Raw genomic sequence first — 22,725 nt, 5'->3', positions numbered from 1 at the left:
TACAGAGCGTTGACACTGGTGTTGGCCGAGATATAACCACAGGTCACTGATTCACCTCAGAGACACTGAGCCTGACCTCTCTGTGTGTCTGTGGTGTTGGTGCCTTTGGGAGGATTTTTATTTTTTTATTTTTTATTATTTTTGTAAATCTGAAACAATTAAGTGACTTTTTTAGGCAATAGAATGAACAGCCCACCAAAGAACCCTGCTGCCACCCCCTCTCACCCCCCAGGTACCTGCTGGTCCTGTACCTGCAAACCTCTGTAAACCTGAGCTGTCTGTTGCTTCAGCAGATAAACAGCTTGTTCAGGCTGGATGTTACAAAAGGTGCAGTTCACAGCAAACAGCTTCCACCCACAGGACAGGGTGGGACTTCAGTGTTCATGTAGTGAGCTGATGCAACTTGTTCCCACACTTGCTCAATGAAACATCACCTGTCTGTAACTCTTCGTGTAGCTCATCATGAATTAAAATAACACAATTCATCCAACATCCAGATCGTAAACAGGTGAGTAACTACAACATCATGTTTGATTTACAGTTTGTCTCCATTTGTTACATTTCGCTTCTGTTTGGTGACAAACTATTGATGACGCACTTATTAAATCGCTGTCGACTTCCTGAAATATTCATCTTCTTATCCGATGAGTTTAATGTGGAAATCTCCTCGTATTGTTTTCCACTTGTCTCTTTAAGGCTTCAAAGCTTTAAAAAACGACCATGTTCAGCGTTTTTACCACAACTGCTGGTTTCAGATCTGACAGTGTCAACTAAAAATAGTCAGTGTTCAGACTGAACTGTACTTAGTAATCATATGATTTTATCATTTAAAAAAAAAAGGTCATTTATTAATGATAATCAGAAGGTGTAGTATTCAAAAGGCAGCACATTTACAGAACCTAATGACTGTGAACCAAGTGAGTGACTGTGGAGCCTGTAGAGTAAAGAGCTGGAGAATATGATACAAAGACCATAGAAATGCACATAAAAACACACAAAAAAACTGAATCTGAAAACATGAGAACGTACGCTTGGATTGCGTTTAGAGTTGAGTTTTGTTTCGTTTGTTTAGTTTTTTCCTGGTTAACTGGTCAAACTGGTCTTGAACTCATATGAGCAACATGAGCACTCAAACAATAACACGGAAACAGTGAGGACGTGTGAAGAGCAACAGAAGATCATGTCTAAATAACTGTGTCTCATTTCCAGTGTCAGACTACGATGAACCCAGCCAGTTGTTCAGCTGGAAAACTGCGTCCTCGCTGGTTTATTATTGAACTTGTGGAGGGGTTGATCATTCCTGGGAACAGCTGACAGACAACACAACAGCACACATGAAGAGGTAGGAGGCTGTTGTAAATGTAAAACAACATGGAGTATAACACAGATGAATCATCCAACAAGGTTTTTTCATATGAGCAGATAAATATTTTTACACAGCAGAGATGCAGGTTACAAAGCTCAGCATCAGATCTCATCTATACTGAGGATTCACTGAATAAATTCAGGAAACAATGATCAGCTGTTGTGTCTGAATAAAATCTGATCTTCTGTTTCTCTCACAGGGAGAAGATGATGTGGATCCTTCTGCTCGTCGGCCTGACCTCTGTCTCTGGTTAGCAGAGCTGACACTGACTGTTACTTTCATTATCAAATAAACTGATAATTATTGTCTTCATTAAGAGTTTAGTCGAATTGTTTATTTCATGAACTCTTCAATGAGTAGCTGGACGCTGACTGACGTGATACGTTTAAGGCCCTGTAAATTTCAGCTCAGACTGTGGCACATGAAGGGACAAGAGAGGTCTTACTGTCAGTGAACTCCACACCATGTCTCTCTGGTGTCTCTCTCTCCTCCACAGGGATGATCTTTGTGAAAATGACTCCGACCCTCTATGAGGCAGAGGAGGACAATGACATCATCATCATGTGGGACATTCAGACCAAAGCTGACGTGTCTCTCGCCAACATCGCTTGTTATTTCCACTCAAAGACTCTGAAGGTTTTTTATCGGATGATGAAAGGTGTTGAGATACCAGAGTCTCAGCATCAGCAGTTTGCAGGACGGGTTCAGTGCGACAGAGACGCTCTCAGAGAGGGACGAGTCCAACTCAATGTGTCCAGAGTCACAGCTGAAGACTCTGGAGACTACACCTGTGATCTGGCTGCTAATTATGATGAGACCCAGCAGCGATGGACGCTGGTGGCCTCTGGTAAGTGACTGTAGTGGCACTGCAGGACGGCACTGTAACCATGGCTACAACTGTAAAACTCATTCAGATTTCCACCCTCAGGGAAGTTTGTTTTGACTGTGAGTCCCACGTCTGAAGGAGACAACGGTGATGAGCCCCGCCCCACACCACAGCCTAAAGCAGAGCCAGACCATGGTAAGAACTGTTACCATGGTTACTGGTCCAGTTATCTTGTTTAAACTTGGTCATAGATGTAAACTATCAAAACACTCCAGTCTTTTTGTAGCAGTATAAAAATGTCCCTCCACACTTTCTAGAGGACAGTATCTAACCACACCAGCTGTGGTGGAGATAGATATATATGAAGAAATCTTCACCTTGTTCATTTCAATTTTCTGCTACAGGCTGACTTGTGTTCTTTGTGCTGGTCCACCATTACTGCCTGGATGTCCTGTATTTAAACACCTGTCTCCTGTCTCCATGCAGGTCTAGAACCCCCTCCAAGAAGTCCATATATGGAATACACTTTTCTGGCTGGATTAATAGGAGTTCAACTTGTAATAGTTTGTGCAGCAGTTTCAACAGTTCTTCTCTACAAAGCCTCAAAACAGAAAGGTATTTCCTCTCACTGTTTGAGTCTAATGACTTTGAGTGTGTCTGTCTTTGTCTGCACTCAGTGTTGTCTCATATTGATCATGCAGATTCAGACCAAGATGGACGTCCTGGTTGTGAGCGCTTGACTGTTCAGCAAAGAAATGAAGTTAACGTCCACATTCCTGAATAAACATGGAAGAAACCACTGTCTGGGATGGGGGGGTGACTTACCCTGCAGCTTCGCTTCTTACAATCTGGGTCCACACTGTTAAACAGACGCTACATAATTCATATAAGAGACACTGAGACAGACTCACAGTTGTTGAGTACTGTCAGGATCCCTCCTCTCAGGTACGGTTGGTTAAATGTCCACACCAGTCCACAGCGTCAGACCAGGAACTAATAAAACAGCAGCATTACAAACAAACATTAACTTAAACAATGATCGGAATGTATTTTTCAAAATGATAACTGTGATGTTCTTACTTTAAACAAGTTTCTACAACTGGATTCTCTGCACTGAAACTAATTTGTGATCCAGAGCAGCACTTTCAGCAAAGTTACTTCTAATCACATTTTACTGCTGAGTGGTTTGTTTTTATACATGCAGTTTTTTTATTGCATCTATTTAATGTATTTCTCACTGTATTTAAATATGAGTGTTTATTTGGTGGGATGGTTTGTTACAGATGTTATTATAAAATCACTTCTTTCTTCATATCTATTATTCATAAGACACCTTCAGCTGTGTTTACTCTATAGAGCAGTTTTAAAGAGCTTTATTTTCACATATGTCTACTGAGTCTCTGAGTCTTTTAATGATATTAAAGAATCACTGTGATTGTGAAGAATTCACAGTGACTCTTGTTGGGTCCACATGTGAACGACCTGAGTTCATTTGATCTGAAGCAGAATAAAGAAATAAAGAGCAGCAGCTGTTCATTGTGTCCTTCACTCTTCTCCCCAAAGTACGTTCACATCTAAGGAAGAACCAGACATCTTTTATTTGAGTTTGAAGGTAGGCCTTAAAATACTCTCACAGGTAAACCTCCTATTCACTCAGATGATGTCAATCAGCCTATCAGAAGCTTCTAAAGCTATGACATCATCTGCTGGGATTTTCCAAGCCGTTTCAAGGCTCAGTTGGTTTAGTGTATTTAACCTTGTAGTGAGTGTAAATGCAGTGAATTAAAAGTGAAAGAATCTCTCTGTAAACAATTGTTGGAAAAATGACAAAATCAGAGACGACCTCACTGACTCGTCAAAGCTATAGATCGATAACATGAAATCTGTGGTTTGAACGACTTCAACCTGAGTGTAATAACAATATAATGATAATAATAATTCTTTATTTCATTATTACTAGGTAACTTTACAAAGTGAATAAAAACATTCAGAAACAAACCAGATAAAACAATTTATGAAAGAAAGACACAAACATCTACACAGCAAACGCACAGTTTATATAAACAGAATCACACATACACACACTTATATATATACATATAAACTGTAGAACTTTCCAGCAGTCATCACTGTTGCTTTATTATTATGAGTGATGCATGTACAGGTTTTTCATTATCTCCTGTGAGGAGCATGCGCAGTTCGCCGCAGGGCACACATGCCAAGTCTTTTTTTTTCTTTCTCATTTGAGTTATCGTCAGGACCGGTACGCCTTGCCGGTGAGTAATAACTGATAAATCTGTGAACGGGAAATAATGTTATATGGGTATCTGTATAATATTAATAGTTAATTTTGTTTTTTGTGCTTGTGTTTACATTACAGGTTTACAACCTAGTCTAACCTAGTCTAACCTAGTCTAACCTAGTCTAACCTGGTCTAACCTGGTTCAATTTAGACCACGTATAGTGTAGCTGTAGCAGGCAGGCTAACACATAGCAAGTGAATGCTACTGTGTGTATGTGTGTACACAATAAGAATAAAAAGAGAGAGACTCGAGTTGTTCCCGCCGTACTTTCCTGACAACCCTTCCAGAGGGGAGTTTACTATAGCAGGCTAGATAGCTTAGTAAAAATCTGGACATAAACACACAATAAAGGAACAAATGCATAATGTACATAATGGGGGGGTGGAGTAGCTGGTAGCAGTAGTTTCTGTGCCATTTAATCACACAGGACTAAAAATCACACGACCAGTTTGGAGGCCGGGACCAGCTGACACCTCCCTGGCCAGGCCCGTGCCTCCAGACAGTCAGGAGGGATGTAGAGGTGGAGCATGTGAGGCTCCTCACAGGAACAGAGCACCCACCCACACAAAAAACAGTCATACAGATGAGAAATTGGACACAGGTCGTGATAATAAAAATATTGGCTTATTTGTAGAAATACAGGTCCATAAAAAACTGGTCGACTGCTCAGTGTAATCTGTTCTACGCTCTCAGCAGGAGAGAAGACTCAGCACCTCCATCATCCCTCTTGTGGCATCAGTTGGTGCTGCAGGAAGAACAGGGAGGAGAAAGTTTTATTTTCACTTCCTTTAACCTTTATTCATCTTATAAACTGAATATATAAACTAAATAATTGTTGACGTTCTTGAAAAAGTATTTACTAAAAGTAAACCTCAGTCTATGTCTTTTTGTTTAAAGCTCCATCCAGTCTAAAGGCAGATGTCCGTGTGTTTGTGATTATAAAGCAGGTCTAGGTTCTATATTAATACAGTGAAAGTATCAAAGCCTCAGTCCACAGAGAAATGCACACAGCCTGTATTCAGAAACTGAGCCTTAAAACCAGCCGTCAGGACTTCTGCAACTTTGTGATGTCACAACAAAGCAGTCACTACTCTCAGCCACGCCCCAAGCCCCGCCCACCTGGACCCACCATCCAACTTTGCAGGATTTGGTTTCTCTGAGTGTTTACCTGAAATCTGCTATATTTTTATTGGAACACTCAGAAAACAGTCAGCCAATCAGAAGAGAGACTCAAAGCCATACTTGCGATTTTTTTATATCAATATATATAAATCATCTCTTTATTGCAAGATAACAGAGCTTTGTTTTCTCCAGATAATGGGATAATTATTCTGTTTTAACGGGATAAAAATATTTGTGAATATGGCCTTTCTCAGCTTCCGTAGTCACCAGCTGGAACACATCATATACTTGTTTGCTATCTCTGCATTATTTGGCCTCCAAATTGTCAAGAGGTCAAATATTTTAAAGATATTCATTTTCATATATTGGGCCATGAGTTGGAAAAGGTTGGGAACCACTGATCTACAGCCATGCTAGCAGCTCTGTGAAGCTGTACTTGGGCACGGAGGTGCTTCAAGCTAAATGCTACCTGCTGACACGTTAATGTTTAACCATCTTGGATTCATCATCTGGAGAATGTGGATATTCTGTCACATCAACCGCTACGTTACTGTCTCACATCAGCTCATGGGTATTTATCACATGAACCAGTCACGTCTGATGAGTTCTGATGAGATGGTTGTTTACGAGTAAAAGCAAATGTGAAATGGTTCAACTGTCTCGGCTGTGAAGTGGACAAATCAACCCCAGGTTAATTAAAGTCAGGCATATGTTTTATTCCAGTGTGAGCCAGAAGAGGGCAGAAGTGCACAGGCTTTCAGAAGGTTTCTGAAGGCCTCCATTCAGCTCATGTGACTGGGTCTGTGGTTACTTTCATCTGTCTGATACATTGAATCTGCTCAAAGTGAAACCTCTTGTTCCAATTTTCTTAAAGAAAAGAACGCAGAAGAAAATCCATTGGGACAGCAACCACACCAGCTGCATGGGTTGAAAATGATAACACATTCAACTTTTCTTTGAGACATTACTGAGATTCTCCACCATGAAACAATGCAGGTAAACGGAGCATGTTATAAAAGACAGAGCTCTCTTTAAAGGAACGTTACAACATCTCGGGGAATGTGCTGATTTACTGTCTCTCGTTGTCCATGATACAATGTTGAAACAGAAAAATGACCAAAAATGAGAAGAAGAATTTCTGAGATAAATGATTTTATTAATCTGAAGATTGTATGCACTTCACAATACTTACCACATCCACCATTCACTCACACACTGATGGATCAGCCATCAGAGGCAACACTTGCCAAGTGACATCCATTCAACTGACCCAGCAAGTTTATGAAACTTTTTTTTTTTTAGATGAAAGGTCAATAACTTATATTCATAAGAGAGTAATTCAAACATAAATTATTAACCTAATTATTTCTGTATCTGTAAAACTGAAAGCTCCATCAGTTCTAGAAATTTGGGGAGATGTCTCTGGTGTCAGCTCAGCTAACCTGCTGCAACAAATACAGAGAGTACCTACAATGCTGCACAGCCATCAGCCTGTCATAATCAACTTCAAATGGATGCTCTGGTTTCTGATGTGTGACATCAGAAAACCATACAAATGTGCATGTATTTATGTTCACACACATTTATTTTATTACTCCAGTGATTGAGGGTAGAACATTTTGTACATATCATCAGGGCCCCAACCTTCATGGGGTCCTTGGCACCTCCAATATTATTGGCTATTGTCAATACTTCATGATTTCTACACCTACTGTTGTAGGTTCTGTTGTCAGGAAAGTAAAAGGGCTCCAGAGTCACAAACCTTTGACATTTTTGGTGTTAAAAAAAAGGATAAAAACAAGCTTCCTGCACAAACAAGGTCAGGAAACTCCTGTTAGTGCAGAGATACATGTATGACATGGTAGTTTAAATAGTTACAGATCCAACACTATGAAACATCTTAGAGAAGTGAACTAAGCTGAGCTGAGGCAGAGCGATTATAAAACTTGTCTTTGTGTCCAGCTGGTGAATCAAATCTCTCAGCTCTCAGCTCTCATTTTGGTTTTAACTCTTCTAACTGCTCCACTGTGTTAGGTTTAGGGATAGGTGTGGTTGTAGGTGTAGTAACTACGTCCGATTGAACAGGTAACACTAGATTCCATTAGTTTGCAGAGTGTCAGGTCATTCGCTCTTTTACACAAAATACTTGAAGATGTGATTATTTTTGGATTTAAAGACATATGAACATCTACATTAACATCAGGCTAAATCATTTTAATAATGTACATCATGTAACTATTATACCAACATTCAGTGAGCAAATTTCAGAATCAGAATCAGAATCGCCTTTATTGTCATTATACATAGTACAACGAAATTTGAGCGCTGCTCCCTTGGTGCAAACAATGGTAATTAAATAAAAAATAGAAACCTAAAGAGAACACAAAATTAAAATAAAGGAGGTTCAAAAAGGCAAGTAATATGTACAGATATTTACACGTGGTATGAATGAAAACCCGATTATTGCACTTTAGGCCCAGTTTATTGCACAGGTAATTGGTAGTTATTATGTGATCATCCGGTCATCCGGATTTCTTTTTGTCCTTGTTGACTGCAGTGATAGCCCTCGGAAAGAAGCTATCTCTGAGTCTGTTGGTCCTTGTTTTGTGTGACCTGTATCTTCGGCCTGACGGTAACAGGTCAAACAGGTGGTTACAGGGGTGGGAGGGGTCCTTGATGATGTTGCTAGCTCTGCTCAGATAGCGAGAGTTGGCAATGTCCTCCAGGCTGGGCAGATTTCAGCTTGTGCTACTGATGATCAACAGTTCCTGTGGTGCAGAGACAAGAAGCTACATCTGCAGTCTGCGGTGGAGTCGTAGTGTTTCCTGAGCTGTGAGTCAGTTCAAATCAGGTTGCACTTGGCATTCCTTCACTCCTTCACTCCTTCACTCCCAGCCCTTATTTATCTAAAGTAGTGGCTCCAAGTCACAGAGTGAGATGAAAGCTGAACTCGAGGTTTAAAATCTGCTCCACTGAAAAACGCTTGCTGACGTTATCATCTTCAAACATCTTGGGTGTGTGATTCATCCTGCTCAGCTGTGGTTCAGCTGTCCTCTGGTTAGATCCCACCTGCTGCAGTCTGCACAGAGGATGCTGGTTATTCCCAAGTGCAGCTCCAAGGGTCAAAGTTCACCCTTCTTCAGACCCACTGGGTCCACCTGTGGCTGCAGGAGTTGCTGGTTTAGATCCCCAAACAGTTCTGAAAGATCCAGGAGAGGAAAATGGAAAACACTCTCATCTCCATCAACAACTATCAACGTTCCCCTGAGCAAGGCACCTAGGCTGGAAGCAGTTTGCTTGGGGCCAGATTGTACTTCACATCCTGGATGAACAGTGAACAGATGTTCAGCAGTGAGTCAGAGATGTCCCAGAAAAGTACAAGTACAAATAATAATGAAATAATAATGTTTGTTTATTGACTTACATTTTGTTTTTGACACCGCTGTTTTATAAAGAATCCACCGACACCAGCAGCCAGACACAGCACGACGCACAGAGGCAGGATCCAAGCGATGTGACGGGTCCCATCAACTGATGTGAAAGAATTAAAGACAGACGACAGCTACAGTCACTGAGAGTACACAAACATGAACAACATCATCTGATGCTGACCTGGAAAACGGATGGAAAATAAAAATGTATGAAAAGCTAAGTGTGGAATCTAATTTGCTTATGTTGAAAACCCTGATATTTCACTTGTGAATCCAAAACTTTTCCTTAATTTCATCGAGCTCTAGGAACAATAACTGTAATTCACATTAATGTCATTAATAAAATTGAGAGATCTAAAACATTTATTTTCATTCAGATCAATCAATTTTCTTGATTGATCTTTTGGGTTAAAGAACAGTGAGAGAGATAAATGTCTTTAAATTGTACAACAAACTGTCTCAAACCCAAAAACATTCAGTTTATTGTCACATGAGACAAAGAAAAGCAGAAAAACTTAAAAACTGAGAAGCTGGAGTTAAAAGTTTGGTAAATGTGCTTGAAAAGAAGATAGTTAATTATTTTTGGACAATTAACTGTTTCAGATCCATTTCCAGCCAAAAATTAGAGACTGTACTTTTTTGAAGAATTGTTATGAGTGATATTGTGATAAAAGATTAACAAGTGGTCACAAGCTGCTTAAAGGCTCCATGTTGCATAAAGCAGAGGCCGGTGGTGACTTTTACAGGAAGACAAGCAGGACGAGCAGCCAACTCAGGCCGGAGGCCAGAGACAAAACTTTTATTTTTAGTCCCTGATGATCATAAACCTTCGAATAAAAAAGGCTCATTGAAACCCACTGTCTAAAGTACAGAAAGCTGACGCGATGTTAGAGTTAGTGAGGTAAATAACTATTGTTTCAGTTATCGGTTAAACTAACTACACAGGGATAGAGCAAGTATTTAAGTTGTGCACCAAATTCAAAAGTCCAGTCAAGACTTTAACAGCGAGGCGCCAACAGCAGCTGATGCAGTAGTAACGCATGTGTGTACCTTTAACCGGTGTCCAGCAGATCCAAGCCAGGAGGAAGACGGAAGTCCAGGAGGAAAAACTGAGCGTGAAACCCTCCAACATGCGCATGACGAGGAGGTAACACATTCAGAGTCACTGAGCACCACTCCTAACGTTTCTCTGTCCCAGAACTGTGGCAATTTCCTACCAACTCCGTTTAGATGAAACCAAGACCACAGGTGAGGCCCTGAGATTAGGTGCAGTCGAGACCGACGGCGCCTGACTTCAATGGTCGACGGGATTTTCTTGTTGGGTCCTGACTTTCTGCTGCGCAATTAGGGTTTAGGGAGGAGTTAGGTGTTCTAGGTGAGTAGGTAGGTAGGTGGGTGGTAGGTGTGTGTGTGTGTGTGTGTGTGTGTGTGTGTGTGAAACCTGCTTCGCCCCCTGATGGTGATTAGATAGAATGCAGGTTTAAGGCTCTTCAGCATTGGTTTCATTCTTTCCAAAATATAGGAACTAAAATAAATTAAAACCTTGACAATATTGCAAAGGTCAAACATTAAATGCAACGACTGACAACAGGAATTAAAATAAATGAAAAAAAGCCTTATTACATTTACCATTCATTCCACAAAGACCCACCCTACTCTGTCTCTGATTGGTCGGGAAAAAACAATGGTCAATTAAGGTCAGGCCTATTTATGCAGTAGAGAAAGTGACCAGCACCAGAATGGAGAATCAGACAGACAGAGACAGAAAAAGAAAGTGTGTGAGGGACAGAATTTAATACAGAGCAAAAGAAACAGGGAGAGAGAACACAATCACAGTGTCTGTGGGAGAGATACGGGTTCAGCAGGCCCAGCATAGTTCACCTCTGTGTGCTGCTGGAACCACACCTCAGCAGATTCACATGGCCAAGCCCTGACCACAGTGCAGTCTGTCTGTATTGCACTATGGTTCTTTGCCTGTGGGACATTCCTCTACATCGTCAGTGATGCTGAGCGTCGCTGTGAAATAAGGAGGGTACACCTTGCTTTGAAGCAATTTTTAAAACATCTCTGTCACCTTTCCTGGCCATCATCCAACACAGAGGATAAAAGAGGAATGCAATAGCAGTAGCGTCCAGGCTGACATGTCTGTATTAAGTTAAACCACTCCCTCAGGTTTCCCCACTGTCATAGGTACTATAGCCCGCACCCATATTCAAATACAGGCTCCAGCTGGACCAATGGAGGCAGACTGTTAACAGGGAATCTTTCCAGAGTCTAAATGTACAGCCCTAGATGTACTGGGGCCACCTAACTGCAAGATGAGGAACACTACAGTTGCTGAAGCAAGAGAAGATTTCATGATAGTGCATCCTTTATTCAAACCAAAAAACATGACCAACTTACCCATGGCTCAAACGTGTCTTGAGTAGATGTGGCTGTGGGATATGGCAGAAATATGGGACCTCCTCTCACTGCAGAGGGAGGCATACCATCAGTTCTCACAATTAAGAGACCTGGAGGGATAGTAGTGGACAATACCTTCTACATATATTTCCCAGGCACCTTAGGGGATAATTTCTGTTGATAACCCCCCCTTCCTCGATTGGAGCTCAGCACTAGCTCCTCTGCTGGTGTGAGTTCCTCAGGTGGAGGCCCCCAGTAGCCAGTAGCAGTGGGTCTTTTTCTTTGTGGCTACAATTACATTTAGAAATTTTGAAAACTATTGCGATGATCAAAGTGACATTTCTTTATAAGTTACTCATCACTGTGGAAGATATTTTTATATTTTATTTTTACTTGCTGCCACGTTTGTCGCTGCCCACTGTAGGATGGACATGTAGGTCAATATCTCTATATTCATCATACAGCTGCATCAGTAATGTTTGTTCTGCTGATGAAAGAAACAGCGGCCTCGTTTTGCCTTCTGTGTGACTCACAGTGAGACCATGCAGGTTTGTCTTCAGTCAGCCTTGATTAGATGAGGCTGGACTGCGTTAGTAGAACGACTTGAGGCCTAATTGGGAGATGCCACTAGTTTCAGCCTGACTTTTTCAGGTGAGTCTGGCTTTCTTTAGCTGCTTTTATGGAGTCATGATGATCATTTAAATGTGTTTTACTGCCTTTAACACCTGAACACCTGTCCCTCTGGGGTTCAATAAAGGCATATCCTATTTCATAAATGTCTTTGTCCATAATTATCTGTCGAGGAGAAAAGCATCTGTCCTTTTACTGCTATGAAATATAGAATTTAATATGTAATTTGTTAAATTTTTTCAAAGATACTGTAATCTCATAAATGATTAGCTAATTTCAGACCTACTTAGGTAAAATTAAAAAATGTGTTAGCCTACTTACTTACTTACTTACTGTTGTTGCATGTTTTATAGACTATCCATGAAAGAAGAGATGTTATTCTTAAAAATGTTTTTGCTCTTTTATTTTCAGCAAAACAAACAATATTCTTCATTCTACTTCTACTACTTCACACCAATGACACAACAGGGGGCGGGATTTTTGGGTTTGTTTACTGAGCACATTACACTTTCTCCTTACTCACTTCCTCATTTAAACTAGTACTTCTCTGCAGGTCTTCGTTGTCTTGAAATAAAATGACATAATTCAAGATCATAGCTCGCTGCTCGCTCACCTACAAACAGGTGAGTAACTACAACATCACGTTTGATTTACAGTTTGTCTCCATTTGTTACATTTCGCTTCTGTTCGGTGACAAACTATTGATGACGCACTTATTAAATCGCTGTCGACTTCCTGAAATATTCATCTTCTTATCCGATGAGTTTAATGTGGAAATCTCCTCGTATTGTTTTCCACTTGTCTCTTTAAGGCTTCCAAGCTTTAAAAAACGACCATGTTCAGCGTTTTTACCACAACTGCTGGTTTCAGATCTGACAGTGTCAACTAAAAATAGTCAGTGTTCAGACTGAACTGTACTTAGTAATCATATGATTTTATCATTTAAAAAAAAAAGGTCATTTATTAATGATAATCAGAAGGTGTAGTATTCAAAAGGCAGCACATTTACAGAACCTAATGACTGTGAACCAAGTGAGTGACTGTGGAGCCTGTAGAGTAAAGAGCTGGAGAATATGATACAAAGACCATAGAAATGCACATAGAAACACAACCGAACAAACAAAAGGAGCCGTTGATGTTTTTGTATTTCTTAATGATACTCAAGTAAAGTACACATACAGGAAAATATACTTAAGTACAGTGCTCAAGTAGATTTACTTTACTGTCCACTGTAAAGGTCTGAGAGATTCAGAGGAGCTGCAGCGTGAACAGAAAAGGGACTGAGGCTCATCAGAGCTGAGGTGGACCATGAAGAGAGTGTTGGTCCATTTTCTGGGGACTGACTTTGGTTTCTTTAAAAAAGACCATGTGAAAACATGAGAAAACGAACTCAGTAGTTTAGTTTCGTTTCGTTTCGTTTAGTTTTTTCCTGGTTAACTGGTCAAATTGGTCTTGAACTCATATGAGCAGCGTGAGCACTAAAACAATAACACGGAAACAGTGAGGACGTGTGAAGAGCAACAGAAGATCATGTCTAAATAACTGTGTCTCATTTCCAGTGTCAGACTACGATGAACCCAGCCAGTTGTTCAGCTGGAAAACTACGTCCTCACTGGTTTGATCTTGAACTTGTGGAGGAAACAACACAACACACATGAAGAGGTAGGAGGCTGTTACTTTAAAATGTAAAACAACATGGAGTATAACACAGATGAATCATCCAACAAGGTTTTTTCATATGAGCAGATAAATATTTTTAAACAGCAGAGATGCAGGTTACAAAGTTCAGCATCAGATCTCATCTATACTGAGGATTCACTGAATAAATTCAGGAAACAATGATCAGCTGTTGTGTCTGAATAAAATCTGATCTTCTGTTTTTCTCACAGGGAGAAGATGATGTGGATCCTTCTGCTCGTCGGCCTGACCTCTGTCTCTGGTTAGCGGAGCTGACACTGACTGTTACTTTCATTATCAAATAAACTGATAATTATTGTCCTCATTAAGAGTTTAGTCCATGAATTATATAATCTGTTGAAATGAGAAGCAGGAAGCAGCAAATATTTGGTTTAGTTGCATTAAAAATGACAGAAACTTCTAATCGATTTGTCAGGATGGTTGATGATTAATTATATTTTGACTGATTGATTGATCATTCATGTTGCGTTTAAGACACTGTAAATTTGAGCCCTGGTTAACATGATAAGAACACACTGTAAAATCAACACCTTCTACATGAACAGTCACTTCCTGTTTCAGGTGGAACAAGAGAGGTCTTACTGTCAGTGAACTCCACATCATGTCTCTCTGGTGTCTCTCTCTCCTCCACAGGGTTGATCTTTGTGAAAATGACTCCGACCCTCTATGAGGCAGAGGAGGACGATGACATCATCATCAGGTGGGACATTCAGACCAAAGCTGACGTGTCTCTCACCAACATCGCTTGTTATTTCCACTCAAAGACTCTGAAGGTTTTTTATCGGATGATGAAAGGTGTTGAGATCCCAGAGTCTCAGCATCAGCAGTTTGCAGGACGGGTTCAGTGCGACAGAGACGCTCTCAGAGAGGGACGAGTCCAACTCAGTGTGTCCAGAGTCACAGCTGAAGACTCTGGAGACTACACCTGTGATGTGGCTGCTAATTATGATGAGACCCAGCAGCGATGGACGCTGGTGGCCTCTGGTAAGTGACTGTAGTGGCACTGCAGGACGGCACTGTAACCATGGCTACAACTGTAAAACTCATTCAGATTTCCACCCTCAGGGAAGTTTGTTTTGACTGTGAGTCCCACGTCTGAAGGAGACAACGGTGATGAGCCCCGCCCCACACCACAGCCTAAAGCAGAGCCAGACCATGGTAAGAACTGTTACCATGGTTACTGGTCCAGTTATCTTGTTTAAACTTGGTCATAGATGTAAACTATCAAAACACTCCAGTCTTTTTGTAGCAGTATAAAAATGTCCCTCCACACTTTCTAGAGGACAGTATCTAACCACACCAGCTGTGGTGGAGATAGATAGATAGATAGATAGATAGATATATATATATATATATATATATATATATATATATATATATATATATATATATATATATATATAAAGAAATCTTCACCTTGTTCATTTCAATTTTCTGCTACAGGCTGACTTGTGTTCTTTGTGCTGGTCCACCATTACTGCCTGGATGTCCTGTATTTAAACACCTGTCTCCTGTCTCCATGCAGGTCTAGAACCCCCTCCAAGAAGTCCATATATGGAATACACTTTTCTGGCTGGATTAATAGGAGTTCAACTTGCAACAGTTGTGGCAGCTCTTGGAAAACATTTCTACAAAGCCTCAAAACAGAAAGGTATTTCCTCTCACTGTTTGAGTCTAATGACTTTGAGTGTGTCTGTCTTTGTCTGCACTCAGTGTTGTCTCATATTGATCATGCAGATTCAGACCAAGATGGACGTCCTGGTTGTGAGCGCTTGACTTTTCAGCAAAGAAATGAAGTTAACGTCCACATTCCTGAATAAACATGGAAGAAACCACTGTCTGGGATGGGGGGGTGACTTACCCTGCAGCTTCGCTTCTTACAATCTGGGTCCACACTGTTAAACAGATGCTACATAATTCATATAAGAGACACTGAGACAGACTCACAGTTGTCGAGTACTGTCAGGATCCCTCCTCTCAGGATGGTTGGTTAAATGTCCACACCAGTCCACAGCGTCAGACCAGGAACTAATAAAACAGCAGCATTACAAACAAACATTAACTTAAACAATGACCAGAATGTATTTTTCAAAATGATAACTGTGATGTTCTTACTTTAAACAAGTTTCTACAACTGGATTCTCTGCACTGAAACTCATTTGTGATCCAGACCAGCACTTTCAGCCAAGTTACTACAAATCACATTTTACTGCTGAGTGGTTTGTTTTTATATATACAGTATTTTTTGTTGCATCTATTTCATGTATTTTAAATATTTAATGTTTTTAAATATGAGTGTGTTTATTTGATGGGATGATGTGTTACAGTTATTATGAAATCGCTTCTTTCCTCATATGTATTATTCATAAGACATCTTCATCTGTGTTTACTCTATAGATCAGTTTCAAAGAGCTTTATTTTCACATATGTCTACGACCTCTGAGTCTTTTAATGATATGAAAGAATCACTGTGATTGTGAAGAATTCACAGTGACTCTTGTTGGGTCCACATGTGAACGACCTGAGTTCATTTGATCTGAAGCAGAATAAAGAAATAAAGAGCAGCAGCTGTTCATTGTGTCCTTCACTCTTCTCTCCAAAGTACGTTCACATCTAAGGAAGAACCAGACATCTTTTATTTGAGTTTGAAGGTAGGCCTTAAAATACTCTCACAGGTAAACCTCCTATTCACTCAGATGATGTCAATCAGCCTATCAGAAGCTTCTAAAGTTACGACATCATCTGCTGGGATTTTCCAACCCGTTTCAAGGCTCAGTTGGTTTAGTGTATTTAACCTTGTAGTGAGTGTAAATGTAGTGAATTAAAAGTGAAATAATCTCTCTGTAAACAATTGTTGGAAAAATGACAAAATCAGAGACGACCTCACTGACTCGTCAAAGCTATAGATCGATAACATGAAATCTGTGGTTTGAACGACTTCAACCTGAGTGTAATAACAATATAATAACAATAATAACAATAATAATAATAATAATTCTTTATTTTATTATTACTGAGTAACTTTACAAAGTGAATAAAAACATTCAGAAACAAACCAATAAATACAAAACCATAAATGAATGAAAGACACAAACATCTACACAGCAAACACACAGTTTATATAAATAGAATCACACATACACACACTTAAATACATACACATACACACACAATAAAGGAACAAATGCATAATGTACATTTCACAGAGCACCAGGAAAGGTCTGGAGGAGAACAGTCCAGATGTTAGGGCCAGCTCCAGTAAAGGTCCCGTCCCTTATGGTTCACAGTTCAGGTGGGGGGGGGGGTAGCTGGTAGCAGTAGTTTCTGTGCCATTTAATTGTCTGTGCATCGTCTCCTTGATCGTTTTTAATGCTCTTGTTTTTAATGTAAACAATTGTTTTTAATGTATGTATGAAAAGTGCCATATAAATAAAGTTATCACTATATGGATGGAGCAGACTAAATAGCTATGGAGGGGCCAAGGATGGAGACTTTTGGAGACAAGCAGGAGTATTTTAAAATTAACGCATAATTAAGCATTTCACTGGGAGCTGGTGTCATTTCTGAAGGGTGGGGGTGATGTTCCCCCAGGACTTAAAACTCGTTCATGAGGCCAAAAACTTGTTTTGTGAGATTTTAGTTCATGAGTCCAAGTGAACATTAGTGCAAAATTTGAGAGTAAAAACACTGACCAGGTCCAGACAGTGGCACCGGGCCTGACAAAAAGGCAAAATATTGGCTTATTTGTAGAAATACAGGTCCATAAAAAACTGGTCGACTGCTCAGTGTAATCTGTTCTACGCTCTCAGCAGGAGAGAAGACTCAGCACCTCCATCATCCCTCTTGTGGCATCAGTTGGTGCTGCAGGAAGAGCAGAGAGGAGAAAGTTTTATTTTCACTTCCTTTAACTTTTATTCATCTTATAAACTGAATATATAAACTAAATAAGCAGATGTCCATGTGTTTGTGATTATAAAGCAGGTCTAGGTTCTATATTAATACTGTGAAAGTATCAAAGCCTCAGTCCACAGAGAAATGCACACAGCCTGTATTCAGAAACTGAGCCTTAAAACCAGCCGTCAGGACTTCTGCAACTTTGTGATGTCACAATAAAGTAGTCCCCGCCCACCTGAACCCACCATCCAACCTTGCAGGATTTGGTTTCTCTGAGTGTTTACCTGAAAGTTGCTCTATTTTTATTGGGTCACTCAGAAAGAGAGGAGATGTAAAACTACACTCAGATGGTTTTTGGTTCTTAAAACCACAAATATATCTTCTTATATCAACACTTCAGATAAAACACAGAAGAAGAGTAAAATATGGACCCTTAAAGATTCAGTCTCAGATTAAATATCACAACAATCTGTCTCTTTAGAAAGTTATATCTTACGTTGACAGGTCATGAACCTCCAGCAGTAAAATTATGCAAACTCAAAAACCATGATGACACTCATGAAAAATATAAAATAGAAAGTGTTTAGATAAAGTTACATTAAACAGTAAAAGTTTTCACTCATATGAACAAATCTCACAGATGTGAGTTTTCATCACAGCAGCAACAGCTGGACTGAGATCAGACTTTAGGTCAAATAGAAAGAATCTGAAAGTTTGATCAGATCAAGAGGAAGGAGGCAACAAACATGCACATTGAAATCACTGAGAATAAGACCTGTCATTAACATCAACGTGATGACTGATCCAGTCTGAAAAGAAACATGATGGAAAGAAAAGAGAGAAATATGTTTCACACATCATCACTGATGCTGAGATTGTTTTTTACCTGTGTGTCGTCCTCATTATTGTCTCCGTTACGCTGCATTTCCACATCGTTTCTCCTCTGGTCATGATGTACGTCTTGTACAAGTTCTGTGTGCACAGATGTTTATATTCAGCAAACTTCTCCTCCAGACAAGACACTGATACTTATCACTTGTTCAAAACCTCTCACTACATTCAGTGACAGTGTTTTGTCATGTTGTATGAAACTTTTATGATTTTTTATCTGACAGTATCTGTGCGTGGCAGCTAGAGTCTGCTTCAGGTTAGAGGACAATAACAGCATTACTTGTTGGACTTTTATTTTGATACTCTCCTTCCTGCCTCCACATTAAAGTAACATTTTACATGATGAACTGAGGACACTGGGCTGAACATTCAGGTGGTAACTGCTGTAGGGATCAGATCACATGTTTCAGTATGTTCCTATAGTGCAGTTGGAACATCAACAGGTTTAGTGTCAAGATGTTTGGAAGTAGAAATAAGTGACTTACGGTTTGGACATTTCTTTTTCAAGAAATGAAATGCAAGAGCACCAAGCAGAAACCCAACAACAAGCCCAATTGCAAAACCAACAGCAACACCTGTTTTCCAACCCTTGTTAGGATCTGGAAGAGAATAAAAGACATTGAGTTGATTCTGGGCAAATAAAGTTGCTGTTTTTTGTTTTTCTGGCAATTTTTGCTTTATTGTGGTAGACGAGTGAAAGACAAGACAAGGAAAGTAAGGGAGGGAATTCTACGCAACACACAAGACCTGAGGTGGGACTCAAACCTGGGCCACTGTGGGAGGGACCAAGCCCTAATGACACTCACTCAGCCAGGTGAGCCACCAGGTCGCCACAAGTAGCTGTTTTTTAATTTATATATAGATTTTTTTTTTACTACTTAAAGCTGCTTCACACACGTGTGCATAAACGTAGTAAACAGCCGTGAATCGTCTGTGTTTTCAACAACCATCGAGAAGTTACTTACTTACCGTCAGTTGTGTTATTCGGGAGTGTGGTGCTGTTCTTTAAGTCTGCAAAATTTGAAATGACACAAAAGGTCATTAAGTTACTTCAACAGAGCTGATGAAGACAAGCGATTCATTCTGTGCTCATTTCAACAGGACTACAAACAAACATGGAATACTGCTGTTAAGTTGTGAAATTATTAGTCTGTGGGAGTATGTGGGCCAGACTCAGGACGAGGACCCAGGCTAGAAGTTACTGAGCGGATATCACACTGAAGTTGCAGACTCTCACACTGCTCAAACTTTTATGCTTAAGATACAATAAATCTACAACCAGAAATCACTGTTATTCTATTCAACAGATGAGAAAATATTTACCGGCTACTTGGCGACTTGTTCCATTTGGTTTCACAACTGAAAAAAAGTAGAGGAGGGAACAAGTGGTAAATTAATCCGAGCAGAGGATCAATAAAGACACGCATGTTATTACTGAGAACTTCAAAGAGTATTGTATTGTGTACTCCATTCAAACATATCCAGGATTTCTGCACAGTTCAGTTAAATGTAAGACTTTCTATTCCACATAAAATACAGTTTAATGTAATGACCACGGTCCAAGCAGTGAAGGATGATGGGAAACCATGCAGGGTGGTTTTTCAGTAGCTCCTTCCCAGCAGTATTGACCAGATTTACCTGGATTTACTCATGAATTAAAATGACTGATCAACTTATATTAACTTCAGTTTTTGCTCAAATCAACAATATGAGCTTAGTTAAAACTGAGAAGAGTCTTTATAAATGCAGAGTCAGAGTCGTTAGTTCTGAAAAAAGTGAACAGTGCTTACCCAAGTTAAAACAGCTACTGTTGTGCCTGCTGTCAGGAAAACAGTACAGCCCTCCGTCACCCTCCTGGACGCTGAGGATGATCATGGATCCATCTCCTTCTGCTGTCACGTTTTCACAGGAGACTTTGAATCGACTTTTGTAGCCTGCCTCGCAGTGCAGATATCCATCGCGACAGAAGCACACATCATGGCAGTCTCTCAGCCACGTGCATCTCGGATCACATCCACTGCTTCTGAACGGAAGAGTGAAGTTGCTGCCAACTGTTGCACATATTTCCGTAGTTGGACCAGAGCACTCCTCAGGTGCCTGAGAAGCTGGAACAAACCCCACAAAAGCTCAGTTAGATACAGGAGAGGAGAACTCAACCCTGCCTCTGTAGAAAGAGTCTGGTTGTGTGAAAATAGCAGTCACCATTTCAGGAATCAGCTGAATTACAAATTGTTATGCATGAATCCTCCTGATTTGTCAGGATTCAACACATAATACACAACAAAACACAAGTGTGTATCTGAAGGAACAGGCAACTCATGACTGAATCCTATGACTGACTCTATATGAAAATCAACGTGGTCAGTGTCCAGTGGTGTGTTCACTGACCACGGTTTCTTACACAGATCAATACGACAAGTGTTGCTGCAGCTAGAGGTTGGGACCAGTTCGTGAGAGGTCTGTGGAGTGGTCCCTAATCCACCCACTGCCCTCCCTGGCCATGTGGGCGACACTGTCAGCCCAACACATAACGCTTTGTCTGTTACATATACTCTGCTATTGGTTGATGGAGAGAGTGGGGGTGGGGGTGGATGAATCCTCTCTTGGCTCACTTTAAGTGGGAATCAGTTGTAATACAGGTGAGAGCTCTTTAACCAGCTCTTAAGAGTAGTTATTAGAAGTGTGGGCCACTCCGGGCTCCGAGGTCCTGTTTTTCTCCCGTGGAGCTTCCTCACTCATGACCTCTTGGGGGAAAAGTGATATCATGAATCAAACCTGCCTGAAAACTCTCACCACTTCACACCACGTGTGATTCTGCAACATCCAGTGACAGTGAGATGGACACTCCTGTCATCCCCACCTACAGAAGACAGATACTGGACTGGCTGAGGGTCTGTTGTCCTTACCGTGGACCAGGGCTGTCAGGAGGAGGAGGAGCTGGGCCATCGCATCCTTCATCATTTGAATAATTGGAAAAGTCAAACAAAGTTCCTCAAAATTTTTCCTTCAAATTTTGGATCCAAGAGCGACAAAAAAATCATTCCACTGCGGAAAATCGTGTGTTGGATATCCTGTTTCCTGACTCTAGGCCCCGCCCCCACCTGCCACTGCTCACCTGCCGGCTGAGAGTCATCGATCACGGCAGCAGTTTCAGTCGCGGTGTCCCTCTGCCAGCTCCACCTGGATGCTTTCTTGACTGTACACACAGTAAAAGTATATAACACGACCACAAAAATCTAAACTAAGACATAATATTGCTAAAAAAAGAGTTTTAAACTTAAAAATGAAAACACCCATAAGCCCTTGCGCGGAGCTGTCATACAGCGACTGAATCTGATTTGTTGCTAAAATCTGATCCGTTCGCACTGCGATTTGCGAGAGACCTGCTCGGATTTGGAGTCCATTAAAGCTCAACAGTTCATGTGTGTCAGCTTGATGTTGAAGCGGAGTCTTGGTGGATGTTTTTCCAGCCGGGCTCTTCCTTGTCCCCTGGTCAAACTGCACAGGCTGGTTCACTGTGATGTAGAGATGATGAAAGAATGAGTGAAGAGACTCTGATAACTCAAAAGAAGTTTGGGCACAGAAATGAGCAAGAAACACAGTCCATGTTATGTGGGTTCTCTTGTAACAGGAAGTTGTGGGGTTATTGAGCTCTCAGCAGTAATGCAACTGGCAGCAGATGCACAGAAACGCGCAGCAACCAGCTGGTTTCACAAGGCCATGTCTTGACTGTGACAGTCTGTTTTTAGGTCCTAGAGGTGGCAGCCTGAGTGCGCTGGGCCACTTTGATCCAGGCTGAAATATCTTAACAACTGGACAGGTTATTCTTAAAGACATTAATGTTCCCCACAGGATGATCTTAGTGATCTGCTGAATCCAAATACCAGGCGAGGTGAGCCTTTAACCAGGTAGCTCCACCGTCAGCACTCAACTGTGTATGATCAAATACCTCCAAAACTTATAGCCTCCGCTGGACTTTGTATTCAGTGCCTATTACCAAATGTTAGCATATCAATTAATGCTAAAACAGAGAGGTTGACCGTGATACCTGCTAAACATGAGCGTGTCAGCAGCCACAGGCATTGCTGTAGACTCAGACTATCCTGTTTACCTAAAAGACATAGGCAGTGGGCCAGAGGGGGGGGCTGACGTGCAGAAAAG

At 40.7% G+C, this 22,725-nt stretch overlaps 2 protein-coding genes and 2 long non-coding RNA genes across 7 annotated transcripts; 2 read left to right on the top strand and 2 right to left on the bottom strand.

Annotated features, from left to right (window-relative positions):
- Positions 1-70: 70 nt before the first annotated feature.
- LOC139607050 (uncharacterized) lies at positions 71-16,343 on the top strand. Of its 4 annotated transcripts, XM_071459649.1 has the most exons (8): positions 71-508; positions 1,210-1,328; positions 13,733-13,743; positions 13,971-14,020; positions 14,413-14,763; positions 14,845-14,937; positions 15,305-15,430; positions 15,517-16,343. In XM_071459649.1, the coding sequence occupies exons 3-8, from the start codon at positions 13,736-13,738 to the stop codon at positions 15,597-15,599; spliced, it is 711 nt and encodes a 236-aa protein (XP_071315750.1). In that variant the 5' UTR covers positions 71-508; positions 1,210-1,328; positions 13,733-13,735; the 3' UTR covers positions 15,600-16,343. The 4 variants fall into 4 exon arrangements, with proteins under 4 accessions (XP_071315750.1, XP_071315749.1, XP_071315748.1 ...); XM_071459648.1 differs by lacking the exon at positions 1,210-1,328 and having other exon boundaries at positions 13,641-13,743; XM_071459647.1 differs by lacking the exons at positions 13,733-13,743; positions 13,971-14,020; positions 14,413-14,763; positions 14,845-14,937; positions 15,305-15,430 and adding exons at positions 1,566-1,615; positions 1,863-2,213; positions 2,295-2,387; positions 2,679-2,807 and having other exon boundaries at positions 1,210-1,342.
- On the bottom strand, positions 7,888-10,401 carry LOC139607076 (uncharacterized). Its single transcript, XR_011684773.1, has 3 exons — positions 10,099-10,401; positions 9,042-9,148; positions 7,888-8,939 (listed from the first exon to the last, which is right to left on the bottom strand). It is a non-coding gene; the product is annotated as an uncharacterized lncRNA (long non-coding RNA).
- Positions 11,960-13,628, top strand: LOC139607079 (uncharacterized). Its single transcript, XR_011684775.1, has 3 exons — positions 11,960-12,102; positions 12,493-12,565; positions 12,635-13,628. It is a non-coding gene; the product is annotated as an uncharacterized lncRNA (long non-coding RNA).
- A 534-nt stretch (positions 16,344-16,877) lies between the features above and the next one.
- On the bottom strand, positions 16,878-22,128 carry LOC139607054 (uncharacterized). Its single transcript, XM_071459655.1, has 7 exons — positions 21,471-22,128; positions 20,355-20,669; positions 19,888-19,923; positions 19,534-19,575; positions 19,050-19,163; positions 18,560-18,645; positions 16,878-17,640 (listed from the first exon to the last, which is right to left on the bottom strand). The coding sequence occupies exons 1-7, from the start codon at positions 21,523-21,525 to the stop codon at positions 17,614-17,616; spliced, it is 675 nt and encodes a 224-aa protein (XP_071315756.1). The 5' UTR covers positions 21,526-22,128; the 3' UTR covers positions 16,878-17,613.
- Between the last annotated feature and the right edge of the window lie 597 nt (positions 22,129-22,725).

The sequence above is a fragment of the Trachinotus anak genome, unplaced genomic scaffold (genome assembly GCF_046630095.1).
Source record: "Trachinotus anak isolate AG129_WGS33_773 ecotype Australia unplaced genomic scaffold, CSIRO_AGI_Tana_v1 ptg000023l, whole genome shotgun sequence".
NCBI classification, from domain to species: domain Eukaryota; kingdom Metazoa; phylum Chordata; class Actinopteri; order Carangiformes; family Carangidae; genus Trachinotus; species Trachinotus anak.
This window is presented reverse-complemented; position numbering and strand designations above follow the sequence as displayed.